Source organism: Echeneis naucrates, chromosome 18 (assembly GCF_900963305.1).
Source record: "Echeneis naucrates chromosome 18, fEcheNa1.1, whole genome shotgun sequence".
In the NCBI taxonomy this organism is placed as follows: Eukaryota; Metazoa; Chordata; class Actinopteri; order Carangiformes; family Echeneidae; genus Echeneis; species Echeneis naucrates.
Window position 1 is genome coordinate 10,322,222 of NC_042528.1, and position 20,391 is coordinate 10,342,612.

The window sequence follows — 20,391 nt, forward strand, 5'->3', positions numbered from 1 at the left end:
ACAGTCTTCACTTCTTTTTCTTCTACCTCTCATGCTCTGACATTATTTAAATTTTTATAGGCGAGGAACAGGAAGAAAAGGACAGTCACTCATTATTTTGGAGAGTTGGTATTTGGACATTTTTCATCCCGCTGAATCCGTTCAGCATCCGATCTGCAGGACTGAGTGGGTTAAGAAGACTAATTGTGATATATATACATTGTATATATATATATATATCTATATATATATACATATATATAGATAGATATATGTATGTATATATATTTATTTTTATATTAGTTTTTTTTTTTTTTGGGGGGGGGGGGTTGGGTTTCATGATGCAACCACTGGTTCTGTTGCTGAACCCTTTCAGACAGGATTGAGTCAAACTTCCCAGATTCTGCAGGAAGAGCTGAGGGTATACTTGGACTGGGACAGAGGCACTGGGGGACAATGACTACAGTGCTTTGGTTTTTGGGTGGATAACACCCTGACTTGACCCAACAGTGGGAGAGTGATGTATCAAGACTTCACCTCAACCTGACTCCCGATCAAAGAACAAACAACCAGAAGGACATTTGACGGCTCAGCAATCCAACCATCAACGAGCGCCAGTCTCCTTTTTTGGGTGGGCCTTTGAGGGATCCACCCTATTTTTCCTCCACCTCCTGCTCTTCCTCCCCTCCTCTCTCTCTTTTTCTGCCCTTCACCCCACCGCTTCGGTTCAATCCTCAGAAGCCCCATCCTCAGCTCTGCACCCCTCCCTCAGTGGTGTTCCGTCGCCCTGGGTGAGTGGGCAGGGGGGTGGCCCAAGGTACCCCCCGACACCTGGGCGCCACCGAGCCGCCAGAGACTGGTGAGGCGGCGGCAGGGTCAGCGCTGGGAAGATGGCCGCTCTCGCCAGCTCCCTCATTCGCCAGCGCAGGGAGGTCAAGGACCCCCAGGCAAACAGGCAGATCGCCAGCAAGCGCAAACCCTGCCCAAAGAGCAACAAGTCGCTCTGCCAGAAGCAAATCCTCATATTAATATCCAAGGTTCGACTATGTGGCAGTCGAGGGAGAAAAATGGAGAAAAGACCAGGTGAGTTCCCAAAGGCCTTCTCTCCTTTCCCTCCTGCACGCTGTTCATCTTCTCTTCCTCTATACTTCCGTTTTCTGCCTCCACTGGATAACTGGATTTTTATGGTTGACAAACTACAGATTAATCCTTAACTGTAAAGCCTCAATACAGAACATCCACAGCCTGTAATTTTGCGTTCTGGGCTTAATCTGAATCTGGGAAACATCCCAGTCCATCTTCCTGGTAGCTTTACACAACATGTCCTGTATTTATGGCAGTGCAGGAAATCAACTGAGTAAATTCCGGCTTAATGCACACAGATCTGTCCCATGGACCAGAGGCAGGACCTATCCTGCACTGTGACTATGGTGACAACTTCGTTATGGTGCATGTCAACACATATGCACAAACGAGCTGGAATTCTGAAAGCATATGACGAACTTGCCTCATACATACCGTGATTTACCCTGATATAAAAATGTCAGGAGGCAACTCATTTGTGATTCTGGGAGCCATTACTCTCCTTGTGCCTCCCTCAAGGCAAGTGGAACAGAGGACGGCCTAATTCATCCCGTGTGTTTGCATGTTAAATGTAACTGCAGAATTATTCATCAAAGTTAAATGAGACAATAATACTTTGTTTAGCAAGTTGTGTGGTGATGATTTTTGACACTTTGAGCCAAAGATAAATTGAAGATTGAATCTTATGCACTGTTGATGTTGAAAATTGATATGGTTCTTAAGTAGTTCTGTTGACTTAATGAAACCTTTTGGCTCTGTTTGGAAATACATATCCATATTTAGATATGGGTAAACAGGAGACTGAGCAATACACACACACAAACACACACATAGTGCTGACTGAGAGGTCCATGAACAAAATGTACTTTGGCTGGTCTGGCTGGTCTATTTTGTCACAAGGTTTGTTTGAACAGTAACATAAATAAGACGTATTTTCTAATGTTATTTTTGTGTTGAAGCCAGTTAGGTTTGTTTAGTGTTTTTACTTTCAATTTATGATTTTTTTTTTTTTTTTTATCCTTTTGACCCTTTTTTTTTTTTTAAGGAATTGTCTATTCTTCTTTCTTGTTTTAATGTAACTTAGGGCACTGTGCACAATGTGTGTGCTCCTTCTCCCACATCTGCCTTTCTGTACTCACAACACACAGTCCAAGTACAGTTTGTTCGCTTGAACTCCCCCATTCAAGTGCATTTGTGTGTGTTCTGTGATGTTTATTGCCTTGATGTGCCAAGTTCATGATAATAATTACGTGGAAAACTCTAACATGGGAAGCAGCATCTGCCATAGACCCATAGAGGCAGCTGCTCTCTGTATTGTAATTATGGTTATAAAATAGGTTTGACAGGTTGTGACAGTGGCAGCTCTTTGGGAAAAGGCCACACGTGTCCCACATGCATCGTTTCAAACCATTTTCCATCCAACCATCAGTGGTTCTCACATCTATGGATTTATTGTGGCACAAATAAGGACGAGGTGTTGAGGCTGTGGTTTGACGTGCATTACCACCTTCACAATTTTAGGCTGTGACCATCATCAAGGTCTGTGTTAAGCTACATGTGTGGCAGTGTGAATCATTCTCTCAAGGAGTTTGTGCATATGCCATTACAGTGGGTATGGAAAGTATTCAGACCCACCCCCTGAAATTTTTCACCCTTTGTTACATTGCGGCCATTTGCTAAAATCATTTAAGTAGATCTTTTTGTCCTCATTAATGTGCACACAGCATCCCACTTTGACAGAAAAACACAGAGATGTAGCCATTTTTGCAAATTTATTCAAGAACAGAACCTGAAATATCACATCGCCATAAGTATTCAGACCTTTTGCTGTGACATTTGTATATTTAACTCAGGTGCTGTCTATTTATTCTGATCATCCTTCAGATGGTTCCGCACTTTCACTGGAGTCCAGCTGTACTTACTTAAATTGATTGGACTTGATTAGGAAAGGCATACATCTGTCCATATAAGACCTTCCAGCTCGCAGTGCATGTCAGAGCAAACGAGAATCATGAGGTTGAAGGTACTGCTCAAAGGGCTCAGGGACAGAGCTGTGGCAAGGCCACAAAAGAATTTCAGCTGCACTTAAGGTTCCTAAGAGCACAGTAGCCTCCATAGTCCTCAAATGGAAGATGTTTGGGGCGACCAGAACTCCTCTTAGATCTCTGTGGCCAAGCTTGAGGAGATGGGAGAAAGTCAACCTAAAAGCCTGCATAGAGTTTGCCAATAAAGACATGAAGCACTCCCAGACTATGAGAAATAATATTCTCTGCTCTGATGAGACCAAAATTTAACTTTTTGGCCTCAATTCTAAGCAGTATGTGTGAAGAAAACCAGGTGCTGCTCATCACCTGCCCAATACTGTCCCAGCTTTGAAGCATGGTGGGGGCAGCGTCATGGCTGTGGGGGTGTTTTTCAGCTGTAGGGACAGGACGACTGGTTGCAGTTGAAGGAAAGATGAATGAATACAGATATCTTGGACAAAAACCTTTTCCAGAGTGCTCAGGACCTCAGACTGGGCCAAAAGTTCACCTTCCAACAAGACAATGACCCTCAGCACACAGCCAAAATAATGAAGGAGTGGCTTTGGAATATCTATGTGACTGTTCTTGAATGGCCAAGCCAGGGACCTGAAAATGGCTGTCCACCAACATTCACCATCTAGCCTGACAGAACTGGAGAGGATCTGCAATGGCAGGGGATCCCTAAATCCAGGTATGAAAAACCTGTTGCATCATTCCTACGAAGACTCATGTCTGTATTAGCTCAAAAGGTGCGTCTAATCAATATTGAGCAAAGGGTGTGAAAACTTGTAACCATGTGATATTTCAGTTTTTGCTCTTTAAGAAATGAGCAAAAATGTCTACAATTCAGTTTTTTTTTTTTGTCACTATGGAGTGCTGTGTGTACATTAATGAGGAAAAAAATAACTGAAATTACTTTAGTAAATGGCTGCAATACAACAAAGAGTGAAACATTTAAGGGGGTCTGAATACTTTCCGTATTCACTGTTTGTCCAGCATATGGAGGACACTGTTGACCCCTGGCTGTGTATGTGTGTTTGTGTTTGTGTGTGGGCTGTAGCGGGAGTTTGTAAATGTGTATACTCATCATGTGTGAGTTTCTTCCTCCCTCTCTGAGCTCCAGCCTGAGGCCAGAGTTGACCCCTGGCCAGGAATAAACTACTAGAATATTCCTGAGCCTCCACCTCCTCCTCATCCTCCTGGCAGGACTTCAGAATGGCCTGCTTATAGCTTACCTTCACTTTGCCTCCAGCTGGCCTCCATTGTTCCTACTGGCACCATTTGGCTTCCATTAGCTTATTCTGCATTCTGTGCCTCACAGTCTCCATCACTGACTTGTGTTTTGGTTGGTACCCATTGTTTTCTATTCATTGTCTTCCATTGGCTTCGTTTGGCCTTGTTTACTTCTTGTTAACCTTTAGATCAACGATTATCTCGTAAAAATATAAATAGTGGTGAGAAGATTTCAGGGCCTGCTGGGCACTTTCAAAGATTTCCCTATGGCCCTCACTTGATTAAACCCCTGAAAACTCATCTTCATATGTTCCTCAAAGTTAGATATTTAGAAGCTCCTCCATGAAAACAGTTCCTTTGAGACCATAGATTGCCATGGACATAGAGTCCATACCTTTTCTTTGTTTAGTATTTATGGCTCTATGAATATGCCATTTGTAATTTGCTTGTTTGCAGCTCTGAGTCTGCTTATCAAACATCTCTTTTGCTAGCTCCTGTATGTTGAAAAAAGGTAAGGAGAAAAATAGGAATAATCCAGGAGTGCATGTTGGAATTGGAAACTGACAAAGATTCTAAAATCACAACATTAGCAAGTTAACAGTGTAGCTAATGTGAGCCTTTGGTTTGGCTACATTATCAAAGTGCTAATAATGTGACGCAAATCTAATGTAAACCATGGCCCATTGTTACATGAGCTGAGTCACTGAATGATATGAGTCATGAATGCACCATTTTACATTAGTACCTGACAGCAACTGACAGTAACCTATAATAAAAACCTGGTCATCATGGGGAGGTAATTAATAGCAGCTATACTGAGCTATACTAAGTGTGTGAGAAGTGGGAGCAGTTTGATTGTGTGGTCTCTGTGAAAAACTCATAAACTCCAGACTGCTAGAAGGTGCTTCATGCTTTTATGCAATTCCTTTTGATTTACTGGCTACACTCCCCGCATTGGCTTATTTACATGAACCCTACTATACTTAGCTTGATTTGCTGACTTGCCAAAGATGGTGGAGCTGACATATCGAGAATTGTTTGGGCTTGAACTTACACAACTCAAGCTTCATGCTTATATGTAACGACAGTTGCAAGTAGGATCTCTGACTGACAAAAATACTGATGATTGGCTATACCTGGCTTTTCTTCTGGGAAAGCATTAGGGTTAAAAATGCACTGGCTCAAAAGAAAATGGGAAAACCCCATTTTAGGTTGATGGGATTGGTTCTACAAAGTCGAGACTGTCACATTTAAGCTCCCACGTGAAAATGTAAATTTCATACAACGTTATCATCTAAAACACAAGATAAGCTAGAAAGCATCAACACGACAGTATATCACCAGTCTTTTTCCCCTTGAGGGTTGAATTACTTCCAGCTTAGTTAGCAAAAATCTTTAATGACACTTAAAACCTTGACCCTCACTGACGCATGTATAGTATTTTCAAATGTAGAATTATGACTTATATTTGAAAATTTGGTATTTGCAGTCCATTATGTAGTGACACTTTGCACAGATAAACTAATGGCATCTCAAATACACTGTGTCTGTGTGTTGGTATGTGTGTGTAGATGTTATCATGCAACAATATTGCCTGCATCTGCGGTTTGTGAGTGCTTTGTGGCCTAATAGTTCAGGTTCCCTTTGTACTATTGATGGCCATTTGAAGCTATTGTGGTAAAGGAGGAGTTGTACTCAACGTCATTGTGCGTGTGTACATGTGCTTGTGTGTGACTTGTGTGCATGCGTGCTTGTCTTTGTACGCGTGCTCTTAAACACTTACTGTGTACATGTCCAAGTGATGGGGAGGAGTTATGTGTGTTTGTGTGTCTCAGCATGACCCACGTTCATTCCCTTCTTCTGTCCTCTCTTACACTTTCACTACCCTTGCCTTTACTTAAAAACGCAGGCACACGCGCACACACACACACACACACACACACACTTCCTAACTCTCACCTAACCCTAACCCATACTAATGATGCCCCAGCATTACAGCCCACTCAGCTTATAACAAGGTCAGCTTGCCCTGCACAAAATGCACACCCACATTCACAAGCAAACCAACCTTCGCAGACACGCACACACTCAGGTGCAGATATACACAAATATGTAATTACATCGACACACTTAGACAAATACAAACAGAAAAACACCCCCCCCCTCCACACACACACACACACACACGCACACACAAAAAAAAAAAACCCAAAACAAAACACAAAAACAAATGATGGGATTTCATGTTAATCTAGGTAAGGGTGTGTGGGAAGACGGACAATTTTACTCCAGCTTTGTGTGTTTGTGTGTCTGTGCGTGCGTGTGTGTGTGTATGGAGCTGATATGATCTAATGAGGATGTTAAGCCTCCTATTGGATATCAAAGCAAAACCAAAATAGATTATGTTGTCTTCTGACTGCCTGCTGGAGCTGCTGTGGAAGGCCTCCCCTCATCTGTTAACAGGATAGAATAACACTTGGAGTTACTGCAGGGGGGAGGCCAAGTGTCCATCCAGCTTCTGCAAATTGGTTGTGTGCATGAGAAGGCGAAAATATGTGCTGTTTGTGTCTGAGACAAGCGACAAATGACAGTGTGACAGCGGTCAGTGCACAGAACTCTAAGGCTGTGTTGGTAAACGAGGGTGTGCTTGCATGTGCGTGCGTGTGTGTGTGTGTGTGTGTGTGTGTGTGTGTGTGTGTGTGTGTGTGTGTGTGTGTGTGTGTGTGTGTGTGCGGGGCTCATTGTTGTGCTGTGATTCATCAGGGCACATCAGCTCCTCTCATTAACACACACTGATTTATCAATAATGTGCGGCAGCATTTGGAGAGCACACATTGAACTGGGGCGATTTACTGCCTCATAGACCGGACAGGCCACACCAGGGAGGACTATATTTCTCTCTCTGTCTGTCTCTCTCTCTCCCTCTTTATCAGCTTTCTCCATTTTTACTCACTTTCTCTCAATCCACCCTATGACTGGCCTTTTCCTCCTTGCCATCTCACCTCATTTTCTCCCACAGCTTTGATCACCCTGCTTCCTTGCCAGACTTATCTTCTCAAGGACATCAAGCTTTCTTACAACTGTCTCTCTCTGTTTTTCTCCCTCTTTTGCATGCCAGTCTCACTTCACTCACTGTGTTTTCCCTATGTGCTTAATCATTTTGTCTTTGGGGTCAGTCACTTCGTCACTTGATGCTACAAGGGCAGAGATACTCTAGGTACTGTGCTGCTGTGTTGCATAACCGCCCTTCTATTGTTTAAAGATCAAGAACTAGGCAAATTCTTGTCTAATATATGAAACTTTAATCTCTCCGTTTTGCATTATTTTTAGCTGTTGTTCTCCATCACTTTTGGTTAATATATGAGATGCATCTTCATATTTCTGTCTGGATTGACGGTGTAGGTTTGGGTGAGGAAATACATGTGATTTAATTATACATGTGAATTATTGACCTATTGATCTAGCATTAAACTAATGTAGAAAAAAGTTATTAAGTATTATTCATACTGTAGTGCCACAGACAATCAATTTTAGATTCACCCATTAAGATATCATACTTGATAGACTGATGTGTTTTCTCCTGATTATTCAATTCGAGCATCTATTTAGAAGCATCCATCCATACATTATCAACGCTATCTTGATAGGGTAATCAGCGTTGGTGCCAGTCCTACTTGACATCTGGCAAGAGCGGGGTACACCCGGGACAGGTTACTAGTCTGTCACAAAGCACAAACATTTATCTACATATACATGAAATTTAGAGTCACCAAGTAACCTCATGTGCATGTCTCTGGACTGTTGCAGGAAACAGGAAGAACATGTAAACTCTGTTTCTGTCCATCATTTTTTGTGGTTTTAGTATGCTTCTAATGTTTATTGTATTTTGTGTGTTTGCTTCTGGCTGTATCACAGTTTGCCCCCTCTGGGATAATAAACCATTAAACTTTTTAAAACTCCACACAGAAAAGCCCCAGGCCCGGGAATTCATCCTGGTTTCTCTCACTGTGTATTAAGAACTGCCGCCCCTATTTAGAAGCATATAAAATCTAAATCAAATCATAGATGCATGCATTTTCAGAGCCTAATCTGCAGAGGTGGGATAATTTCCTTCAGCCCAGAGCAGTCTCTGCAGAGCTTAGTCGCATGCTACATACAGACGAATTTGTCAAAATTACGCCTTTCTCCATCGTCAAATCTAGATGTTTATAGACTTCATGAAGATTCAGCACTACTCATTCTTTGGAGATTTTCCAATTTCTTATCATCCAGATAATGTTGTGCAGCCGCAACAGATCAGTTAAAGCTCGATATGCAGTTTGCGGTGGCGTTGGCTGTTTGAGCACAAAAAAGCTTCTGTAAACTGTAGTGTGGTTGGCTCCTTTTGTCTTGAGACTGAACTCTTTTTGCAGAGCAGGCCGATCATGTTACATTTTAATGTTTTTTCTCAGTGTTTTTGTTACTTTTTGTGATACATGGACAAAAAACAAACCAAAAAAGAAAAGGGAACGATACGATTTCTATTTTAATTGTTCAAAGAAAAGTCTAAAACCACGTTCAACCTAAAGAAATTATAGGAACATTGGAGTGTTTTTGGGCTCATCTAAGCAGTTTATACTTTTTGATTAAAACTATCACACAGTTATAGAACTGACTACAGCATAACATGAAACCTGAAAGGAATAAAATACAGTGCATATTGCTGTGGGAAGATGTGATGACTGTACCGTGTGCCTCTAGATGAAAAGAGGGAAAATAAAGGCTGGTTATAATCTGCTGAGTCCACTGAAGAAAACGAAATGAACAATTGTAGGGTAAAAGGCAGTGAATTAACCTGCTGCAGGCCAGTGGGCATTTAAAATATCTTCATGATATCGCTGCTTTTCAAAAGGATGCTCTTGAAAAGATTCTCCACCTCTGACTCTGATCTTATGTTCCTTTTACTGTTAGCGACAAGTTTATATTCGATCCCACGTCACTCAGAAGGCCTCTCTCTCCTTCTCCTTATATGTCAACAGAAATAACCTTTGCCACTGAAACACTGGAACTTTCACTTTTTTGAAGTGGTAACAGACTGAGCCCATCTATCATCTAAAAAAAAAAAGGAAACATGGCCACGTGCTGCCGGCAGCCTCTGTTGTTTTGTAACAGGTTCTGCCCTCTGTGTCTGCCAGTGCGGCAGATGCTGTGTATGAAATGGTGCCCGGAATAAATGATTTGGAGATGCTAACATTTGGCCTGTGTGAAGATCAATGTGGGCTTTCAGTGCTGCCCCTCCCAACCAATTGATTTATGGAGCCAACCACCATTTGTTTTTCTGTGGAGCTTTTTGGATGGGCATCAATCATCATTATTAGACAAAATTGAATATTTCTGCTGGACATGCCTGTGTGTGTGTGTGTGTGTGTGTGTGATGTTTCAGTGTGAGCTAAATAAAAAGTTTGCCTGTGAAGAAGCGTCTAGTGGGTGGGTGGGTGTGTGTGTGTGTGTGTGTGTGTGTGTGTGTGGCCGGCTGGCTGGCTGGCTGGCTGAGTGAAGGTGAGGGAGTTGGTGGGGACGGGGTGGGTTTTTGAAGGTTGCAGTGGCCTGGTAGGAATGAGGTGAGCTGCTTGAACTCTGGCATTATGGCACAATGTTGGCACGGGGCGGCACAGCACGGCTCCCAGAACACCAAAGTGTAATGACAGGCCAATGGGTTCAAGATCTAGAATCTTCCCTCTTCAGATGACCTCTGGCTCTCATTGTACCAACAACATGCATGCACACATGCTGAATATTTGCATTTATCTCCACCAGCAGTCATTTTATTTTGCGTTGGATAATTTCCACTCAGTGGAATTCACTGTCTCGAGAGCCCAAGTAGCCAACAACCAATGAGCGTCCCCACTACACACACACACACACACCTCAACCCAACCTTGCCTTCCTCAATGTCACAAATTGCTGCAGAAAATGTGCACTGTCCCTTTAATCAATGCCTATATTTTAGCACAATATTAACATGCAGAGGACAGTAAAGCCTACATTAGCATTTTTTATGCAATCAATTTGTCGCATGGTTTGTATGGATGTATGTGTCATGGAGATGCCAGTTTGGGGATACAGCACACACACACAAACAGAGCCACAACTTCGGGAATACATAAACAGCCTGAAAGCCTCTGGCTATATCCTGAACAAGACATAGAGGCACGCAACTGCAGAGCGAGAGATAGACAAAACACCCCACACACACACACCCCCCACCATAAACACTTCAAACCTGCTGTCGAGTGATGCGCAAGGATAAAGCAGGCGTGTGGGTAAAAGTCCGTGGGTACATGCTTTCTTGCTTGCGTCTGTATCTGATTACGTGTTAATATACTTTGATCACAGAGTCTGTGGCACCCAGGGGGGGTGTAGGGTTTACTGACAGGTGTTCTGGTCCTAAAAGCTCAGCACACTGCAGTTGGGCCGTCAGCCCTCACATTTGTCTGTTACTGGAAAGATCAAATGCACGTTACTGCACCCTGAAGAAATGTTTGAACTTTAAGACATTAATAAATGTATAGCACCTCACTTATAAAGTCGAGCAGACGGAGAAAGATAAAATATAGTAGTGATTTCAAAAATTCAGAAACTCACCACATTTCAAATCTCTACAGCTTCAGTAGTTAGCAAATTCATTCGCCTTTAGTATAAAGAGTAAGTACAGATCATTAGCTGCTGGCAACAGTAAAATTGGATGGTTGGTTAGGTTTAATGAGCATAAACTGAGCAGATTTGTTTAGGGTTACGCTTCATGCGTTCAATTGGACAAAGTCCATTTTAATTTTAATCCAATTCTAATTTTGCCTTCAAAAATTACAGTATACTATACTATAATGGCCAAGGTAATAAGATGCACTTCTAAGAACACAGGAGCAGTGTGCTTCATAAGATTTATTTATTTTTTTTATCCAGACTATTGCCTTCACAGTTTGTTTGTAAAACTGCAATGCTAATTTAGTTATTAGCTTCGAAACTGGACTGAAACCTGTTAGGAATGGTCATTTTGATAGCAATCATTTTAAAATGTGTATAAAATGAAGCAAGAAACAACCTTTTAGATTATTAATTTTAGAATTACATTTCATGTAAATAAAAAATAAAATGGGAAACATAGTATTAGATTTATTAGTATTAATCGTTTTCACACAGAACATTAGGAGGTTTTTCATTTAACAATTCAGTTAAGTTTGCCCTGTAACAAAAAACAAACAAACAAGGGTATTAAGAGCTAAAGCTACGATTGAAAGTGACAAAGTATTTGTGGGCATGGCTATTCAGTTGTATCATGGGAAAAGTAGGATCTAGCATTCTGGGTGATTGTTAGAATTCAGAGTCAAGATATTTAAGCCTTGCTGCCTTAGTTTTTAATATTGCTCAGTCAACAAACACTTTTAAGCATTTATGTCAAAATTATTATAGTGGTAGAATGTATGACCACTTTAATAGAAGTGAGCCAGTTATGAAGGAAATCCATCTTATGCTGGAGCAGACAGCAACATTTACTAGAACTAGGCTAGGTTTTAGTGAAAAATTCCTCCAAACGCGGGGCAAAATAACTTTTTTTTTTTTAAAGCTCTTTTGTCTTTGTCATCATTTATCTACCGATCTTTCATTTCCTCTCCGTCTGTCTCGCCTCCACTTGTTTTCATCTGGAGGCCTTAAGCATGCATGCTGCATTTACTGTACTTTAAGTGCCATTACTAAGTCAGAACACGAATAACACTGAATAATGTAACTTGCATGCACCTCCAGTCAGACAGTGGAGGCAAGAGATCCCAGCATATAGAGACAGTCCATTATGCTGCTGTACACAGAGCGGCTTTTCACATAATGTACATAGACGCAATCTGTGTAACCAAATGCACCAACAGTTTCGAAGAGAAATCTCATAGATAGGCAATCAGCTTGTTTGCAGTTGTTCACACTCTCATACTTGCTGTACACACACACAAACATACCTACACTTACATATACAGATGAAAAAGGTAAGATGGTGCACAGAGACCTGTGATCTATACTGTATCACCCCCCTCTGGTCATGGTGTGAGCCTTCAAAAGCTCATGTCTACATGTGGACTTGAGAGCTACGACATATATATGTTTTCTTTGTGTCAGGATTTGGCATGTGTTTTGTTCCTTTGAAAGATGTGCAACATACAAGTCAGATCGACTATAAATTCCTGTGTGTGTGTGTTGGTCCGTATGTGTTTGGGGCACCTTCCTGATTGCTGCCCGCTGTCTGCCTGTGTGTTGTTCTCCTGTGGTACACAAGCACAGGTGTGTGATGTGTCCTTCACTTTAATGTGCTATCAATCTGTACAGCAGGAGACAAGCCAGAGTGCAGCTCCTCCACACACACACACTCACACAGACATGCACACTCAAAGGAAAAAGACATCCACATGCGTAGGCACAATACTTGGAGAACTACTAAGAAACCCGTTCAGCACAGAGGGAGAGGGAGGCAGATAGAGAGCACTAGTAGCCATTTATTAAGTCTTAATTTTTGAAGTTAGAAATAATTTTTTGTTCTACAAACTTGTTTTCCTCATCATTTTGCATAAACCACTGGATTATGTCGGGATTTAATAACTCAGTAACATTAAGAGAATGTTTAATTTTTGGCAAAATCATCTTTACCTCACCAGTTTTGGGTTCATTATGAAGTAAATTTTAAGAATGACTAAATACTTAAAGTTTCATCTACTTTAAAAAAAAAAAAAAAAAAAGTTCACAATATATTGTGTTCTTATATTGAATGTAAAGCTTGTTACTTGTGTAGCATCTCTAAGCTGATAGTTTTGGTGTTGTGGCTGTATATTATACAGTAACATTTCTATTATAATTACATATATTATTACTTGTCCACAGTAAATTTACAGCTCTGCTGGTAAGGGTTGCACAGAGAAAGCAAGTTTAAAAGTTTTAAAAGGGATTTTACTGCAATGATCCAGGTCCCAATAACTTGTTCAAAGGTTGTTTTAAAAAAAGTCATAAACACCTGAAACTGTATCTTTCACAGTAAAAGATTTGAAATACACTGGGATTGACCTTTACATGCAAAATTTTAAGGGGTGTGATGCAGGCTATAAACATTTCAAAGACTGCAAAAAGATGGGATGACTGAACTGAAGGATTATATCCTAAAGTGTCTATTAGCAAAGAATTAGTGGCCTGTATATATTCAAAATATTTCCCTCATGAGCTTATGTATTTACTTGCTGCACAGCAACTGAGAGATACTGAAAGAGGTCTCAATCTGTCAGTTGGCATAATTTTTATTTATGTCAAATTAGAAGGGCATGGTTTCATCTTGAATATGTGAATCTCACCACCACTAGGCTCAAACTAAAGGACTGCAGAGGGAGAGAGGGGGACGCGAGTGATGGGGGCGCTGCCTGAAATCTTTGCAAGTTGAGATGTTGTAAGCCCCTTAAGGTCATTGGGCCATGAAGGACAGCCATTCATAGGTATTTATTGCCATTATTTTTGAACCATTTTAGTTTTATTAGACATTTTGAAGTGGCAAGTGACAGGGTAGAGCAGCAGTTGGGTGCTGACATTCACAAAGGTCACACCACAGATTCAAACCCATGGTGCTGTCGATCCACAATGACTAATATCTACAGAACCTCTATTGCTCTCCCCTTTAATTAATGTTCAGTGAATACGTAGATATATTTACATATGTATTCATATTCACTGTGTTTTGTGTAATCCATTTAACGGCATGCCGAGACGGAGGTCAGAGGCATTAAATCCTTATAATGATACCACATGATATAACTTATTCAAGTCAGTTCTCATCCCAAATTCATTTCTCAGTCTTACATCAAAGCTTATGCCATTGCAGCTGAAGATCAGAATTTAAATTTAAGAGACTGCTTACATCACATACACATACAGCAACATATCTGAGTGAAACACAGGCCTATAACCGTGATCTGACACCGAAACAACAGGAGTAAAATGTTCATAGGACTAGGCTTCGTGTAAATGTCTTGATAGAAGAAAGACATGGGCAGATTAGTATTAGATGGCAGAGGTGGAGCTGCAAATTGGATGTGACAGAGAACAAGGTGGACTCAGAGAGCTGAACCACAATTAGACAGGTCTGTCACAGATTCATAGATGGTAACACGTTGATTTGTGCCACTCTCCTGTGCATTAGTGACTCAGCTACAGTAGCAACCCTCCCACAACCTGTCTCCTCCAGCCGCCCGCTGTCCTCAAGCTGTGTAACCATTTTCATTAGTAAACCTGTTTACCTTAACGGTATCTATTGTTGCCTTCATTCTTCATTACATAAAGAATTCATTTGATGCAACCTGGCGCTAAACATGTTTGAGCTAAACTCACAAGGTCACAGGATGAAAACTGAGTCCAGGTTCCAGTGAATCTGAAGTCATCAGGTTATTATAGTCTGAGGCAAGTTTGTGCAAAACAAGTTTTCAAATCTGGCAACTATTTTATCTATTATGAAAGCAACAAATAAATACAGAAATACAGCATTTGTGGGACTGAAGCTTATGGACTAGCTCTATTCAACTGTAGGGGGTTAGAGGGTATTTGTGATTTTTGATAGTGTGGCATGTTTAATATTTTGTCAGTGTTAGTCACATGGAACCTTACAACCATAGGATATGAAGAAGCAAGTTTTGGAATTGTTTTTGAATTGTTTGAATTTACAATTCTCCATCATGTTACCAGCTCTTTTAAGCTCTCAGAGGTGGACTCAAAGCCCTACTGATTGAAATAACAGTGGAATAGTGGATTCATTGATCCATGCATGTGTGCAAGCGGTCCCATTATTATATAGATTTCAGTATTTTCTAAGTCACAGGGGGAGGGACATTTCTTTATGCCACAATGGCAACCACCACTAACAATAAATGCTGCCATAACATACATTAATCAAAATATTTTATTTATTGCAGTATCAACACAGCAGAGCTCCATCTGTGAGGAAAGCTCATCACCATTAGTTATTTCCATTCAGCCCTTTATACATCCTGATTTGCATAAAAAAAAAAAAAAAACACCCAGAGAGGCAAATTCATACCAATATTTGCGTCATTTGAGTGTTGGGGGGAAAAAAAAGGAACACTCTATTTTTCTTAATTCAAGTGTGTGTTTGTATGTGAATGACTCATATAGCACTTTAAAGCACTTGCTCTCTCTTGGACAAAGAGTGTATTGGAAGATGGTGTGATTAGAGCAGACAAAGACAGGCTGAAGTCTGACCACTGGTTTGAAGTAACCAAGAAAAATGTAGAGGTGGAGAATGATGGCGAGGTTAAGCAATGGAGGTGTGATGCCACAAGTCAGGATTTTAAGAAAAGTGGAGATTTAATCCGCTTCCACAATGAACAGTGGGACTATTTTCTTGTATTTGCAGGTCTGTATGTTTACACTTTTGGCATGCTGTTTTCCGAGGATCACTTGACTAAGCATGAATTGGGCACGAGTGTACTGTATTTTAACTGCAACATGCCATGTCTGGATTTTGCAGGTGTCACTTACACAGAGTCAGAGCGTGTGGAGAGTATTGACTTTTTGTCGGTTCTCGCTGAACCAGACAGTTTGGGAGGGCTTTAAAGTTGAGTGGCTGTTATATCAGGACATCTCTATTTGGGTTAGGAGATACTGATGTGCAACCAACAGCAGAGTGCGTGTTCTCACTCAAACCATTGTCTGAATGTTTGATCACACCATCGTCATGCAAATCAGGAACCCACACACACTGTTAAAATGGAGGGTGTGCTATTTGTGCTCTTCATACAAATAATTAAATTAAATGACAGCCATTGTTTGTCTGCATCAGATTGTAGGATGGCAGAAAACAAATGCAAATGTCACACTGTGTTTGTGTGTTTATTTGGCAGTGTTTCTGGGTGGGTGTACAGTGAGTTACAATTGACACTAAATTTTATTTAATTTAATTTGACCAGTAAATGAAGACTGAGCACAAAGTGTGTTTATATCCGGCTGTATATACTAGGTTTATGTGGTTGGAGCACATTGCTGGCCATTTGCATTCTGCTTAGTGTCAGCTGCTTTTAGCCCTTTATCTCTTTGCTTCTCTTCTCCCTGTGCTCAAATATACAGAATTTTATTACAGCTAAATTCACGATAAAACTGCTCTCATGTACATGTGTTTCTGTTTCTGTTTTGCAACTACAGAGCAAGTATGAAATAGTGACTGGAACAGCCCATTAGAACTACTGGTTGACTTCCACAGCCATCACTAAGACGCATGTTAAAGACTGTATTGTGATTTCAGCTGTATTCACTTGTAAAATTGTCATTCAGAGATGAAGTGAGAAACTCAATCACATTAGCTTCCATCACTAAGGTTTGTCTATTAAGTTGCTACCTTGGTGGAAAAAGTAAGATTATAGTCTGATAAATTTGCTGATTGAGAAACAAAGGTGCTGTGTTCATTTCTAACGACCAATGACTCATGATTAAACTTGACAACATCTTGTGATTTTGTTATTTGTGTTGGATTCCCCTAATGCATTGAAAATACATTGAAACATAGTTCAAGACTTACTTAATTTAGTGAAAACTGAGATTTATAATAACATGACAGATTCTTTTTGGAAATGAGCACAGACAAAAAAAAAAAAAGTACAACTTTGATTTGTTCTGTTTTTCGTGCTCTCAACATATTAAACAATTTAATATAGAGACTGCCAGTGATGCAGGAGCTGAGGATAGGGAGGTAACATGGTAAAAAGATATGAGTGTGAGAAGTTAAGGAGCTAAGGAAAGAGGGAGCGTGTCTATATCTAGGTGAGCCAGAGAGAGATTGGCAGATAAGGTAGAGGAAGCAAGGAGTAAAAGCAGCTCTAAAATAGCAAGGAATAGATGGGATGATAGCACAATGGAAGGATAAAGTGGAGAGTGGGTGGGTGCAAGGAGGGAGGTAAGAAGGGTGAGGAAGAGCAGGGGGAGATGGACTGATAGGAGGAGAACGAAGAAGGGATGAGATAAACACGAGTATGGGAAAGATGAAGCTACCTGCAGAGCTCAATTATACTGAGAGTGAGATGAGGAAGAGCAAGGGAGGGAGTGAAATGAAAGAGGCTTAGTCAAATTCATGACACTCAGGAGCCTTCATCAGATAATTTAGTCTGAAGCAGCTTTATGTAAACATGTAGGTTGTGTGTGTGTGTGTGTGTGTGTGGCTGAGATTGGAGTCTGGGGGCAGTGCCCGGGTTTTAGACGAAGATAAGCAGACATAATTAACAAGCCATTAATAAATTTGTTAATGAGCATTCAATGTAACGGAGAGGGATGGTGTTAGAGAGCGAGGAGCGGGAGGAGATTGGGAGTTATTGTGTATGTGTGTTACGTGGAGAGACTGGCTTTGTGTGTCTCTTATATTCCATATCGGGCGTATCTGCAGGCTGAGATAAGTTATCATTATGAGATATGTCCTGCCGGTGACACATACACACTGTCATCTCCGTTTCCCTCCATTTGCATAAAAAGGGCTTTTAGCGATGCCCTTGTAGCCTCAATGACAGTATCTCTGCATTAGTCAATGTGTACACGCGCACACACACTCACCATCACACAGGCATGCCCACATGCGCACATATATGTATTATTATGCATTATGTTATAACTTCTACGAATATACAGTCAAGTTTTTCTAGAAGGATGATTTGAAGTTTCAGAATTATATAATGCAGTAATGCAAAGTAGTTTGATCGTTTTGATCTTACTTTACATTTAGCAGTTGATTCATGTGGGTGGTTAGCACCATTGCCTCACAACAGTAAGGCCCTGGGTTCTGGCGTTTCCCTGTTCCTTTGTGGTCTCCCTCCAGGTACTCCCGTCGTCCAAAGACGAGCACTTGTAGGTTAATTGGTGAGTCTAAATTGCCCGTAGGCTTGAGCGTAACCATGAATGGTTGTTTATCTCTGTAGAGATATATAGATAAATGGGTGACCCGTCCAGGCTGGACCCCGCCCTCGCACAATGTCAACTGGGATTGGCTCCAGCCACTGTGACGGATAAGCGGCATAAATAATGGGTGGAAGAATGAGTGGGTGGTGGTCGTAGATGACATATGCTGCAGTTCTTTTCTCCATGATAACAAGGTTTATGTGGTGGAGAAATGTAGGTCCAAGTTTTAAAATCTTTAAATCATGTGAAAGATCTGAGCTTGTCTCTGCAGAGTACAAGACTGAATAACAGCAAAAAATACACTCAAATATATGGCAACAAAATCGCCATCCATTGTGTCCTATCACAGACACTCCATCTTTGCTGGTATCAGTCTTTTCACTAATGAGATTATTCCCTTCATTTCTGACGCATTGCTACAATTCTACAGTTGTATCTAATCATGTTATGTTTCCTGCTTCTGACGCGGAGTTTATTCCAGTGGTGGCACAATTTAACCTTAGATCAACATATTTCCCAGCTCTCATCAAGGCGACAGAATTGTTGCTTTTTGTGCTTTTCTGCTGTAATCTGATGCAAGGTGTCAGGACACAGAGGGCCTCTGTCTTGTTAGGTTACAGGATGGGGCAAATAGTTCTCTCTCTTTGAAATACCGGTACGTTATATATGTTTAATTTACTCCCATTGTATACCATTATGGAGAATATATAAATATACACCTGAATGTTTTCCCTACAGCTGATGTGATTAATTGCTTTTCTTGAGCTTCTGACAATTTTCTCCATTGGAATTTGTTAAGGTGTCATTATAATTATAAACATGTTTCTCTCTGTAGCAATTTCATTTACTTTCCAACAAGAGACCTAAAAGGGTGTTTCTTTCAGTCCATACTTGTTTCGTGTCTGTTATCTTTATTTGTGTGTCCTGCTACTGTACTACTGCAGAACTGTGTCCAAAAACCCCAAAATTATTTGCATTGAAACACTTTGGGTTTCCACGTCTCAGAGAAAGTCTTCCGCAAGGTCAAGACATCTCAAATTCTACTCTGCTGAATAAGTCAGTGAATATTCATCTAAGATTTCTTTAAACTTCCATGACTTCTAAAGGGCCTTTAGCTATCTAAAGCTACACCTACCATGTGAGAGGAAAGGCTTTTACAGAAGAGGCCAATGTCGAATTTTAGAGGTTGTGATGTTGTCATGTGAAGGCAGTCTTCCTTGACATTGGCTTTTTAAGTCTGGTCATATTGTTAGGTTTCAATAAATCCTAAAGTGCTTTTCATTTGTCCAATTTATCTTGAACAAAGTGTAAATAACATTAAGTTTTGTTTGTCACAGAGCTTATTTTCTGCAATGATTCAAAAGCCAGTTCTAGGAAATCTAATTGGCTTTTGTTGAGGGAAGTGATACTTGATTAGTCTACAAAAAGTACATCATCGCTTGAGAATTTTGTGTAGAGAGGATGAGGTCTGTTTTCAAATGGCCAATTTTGTTTAGATAGATTTATGGCTTTACCTACAAAACATAAATAGCCACTCTATATATATTCCATTCAAACTTGTTTTTTGCCTTTTGGAATCAGTAACATCCCATGATTACACTGACTGTCCAAAAATGTGAATATTGAATTATCGCTTCTGAAGTTAGATCTTTGTAAACTCTATGCTGCACAGTGGTCTACATTATTTCACTTGGAAACGGAAATAATTCCCGGCTCAAACTGTGCTTGTAATACTGAAAAATGCCCTGAAGTAAAACATCGTACTTGAGGTCATGGGTCATGTTGAGCAGGATCTAATATTTTTGAAACCATTATTAAACCTGCACGTGTTCTGTAAGCAGATACAAAATTGGAAACTAAAGCTCTGAAAGTTATTCAAGCTGTTTTACTCAGTTACCGTGACGCTGGATATAATTTTAAGACACTCAAGAAATTAAAGCATAATCCATAAATGACAGGTCGCGAAAATAGTAAGTGTAAGTTATACATGTAGAGCGCCCCCCCCCCCGCTCTACATGTTAAGGTAAAGTGAACACTCAAGCCTTACATCCACCAGCATCAAATATTAAATACCTTAGACACACACACCCACATACCCTCTAGATTGTGTTGTGCTTTGTGT

At 40.6% G+C, this 20,391-nt stretch overlaps 1 protein-coding gene across 3 annotated transcripts in view; it reads left to right on the plus strand.

The window, feature by feature from the left end:
• The first annotated feature begins 383 nt into the window (after positions 1 to 383).
• The window catches only part of fgf11a (fibroblast growth factor 11a), an 80,080-nt gene continuing 60,072 nt past the window's right edge, over positions 384 to 20,391 (plus strand). For 2 of the 3 annotated variants that reach the window (XM_029526178.1, XM_029526176.1), the window contains exon 1: positions 384 to 1,062. In XM_029526178.1, the coding sequence (XP_029382038.1) occupies positions 870 to 1,062 (193 nt within the window). In that variant the 5' untranslated portion in view covers positions 384 to 869. Of the gene's footprint in view, positions 1,063 to 3,033; positions 3,049 to 4,507; positions 4,541 to 20,391 lie in introns of all 3 variants that reach the window. The other variant, XM_029526177.1, reaches the window with a different exon arrangement.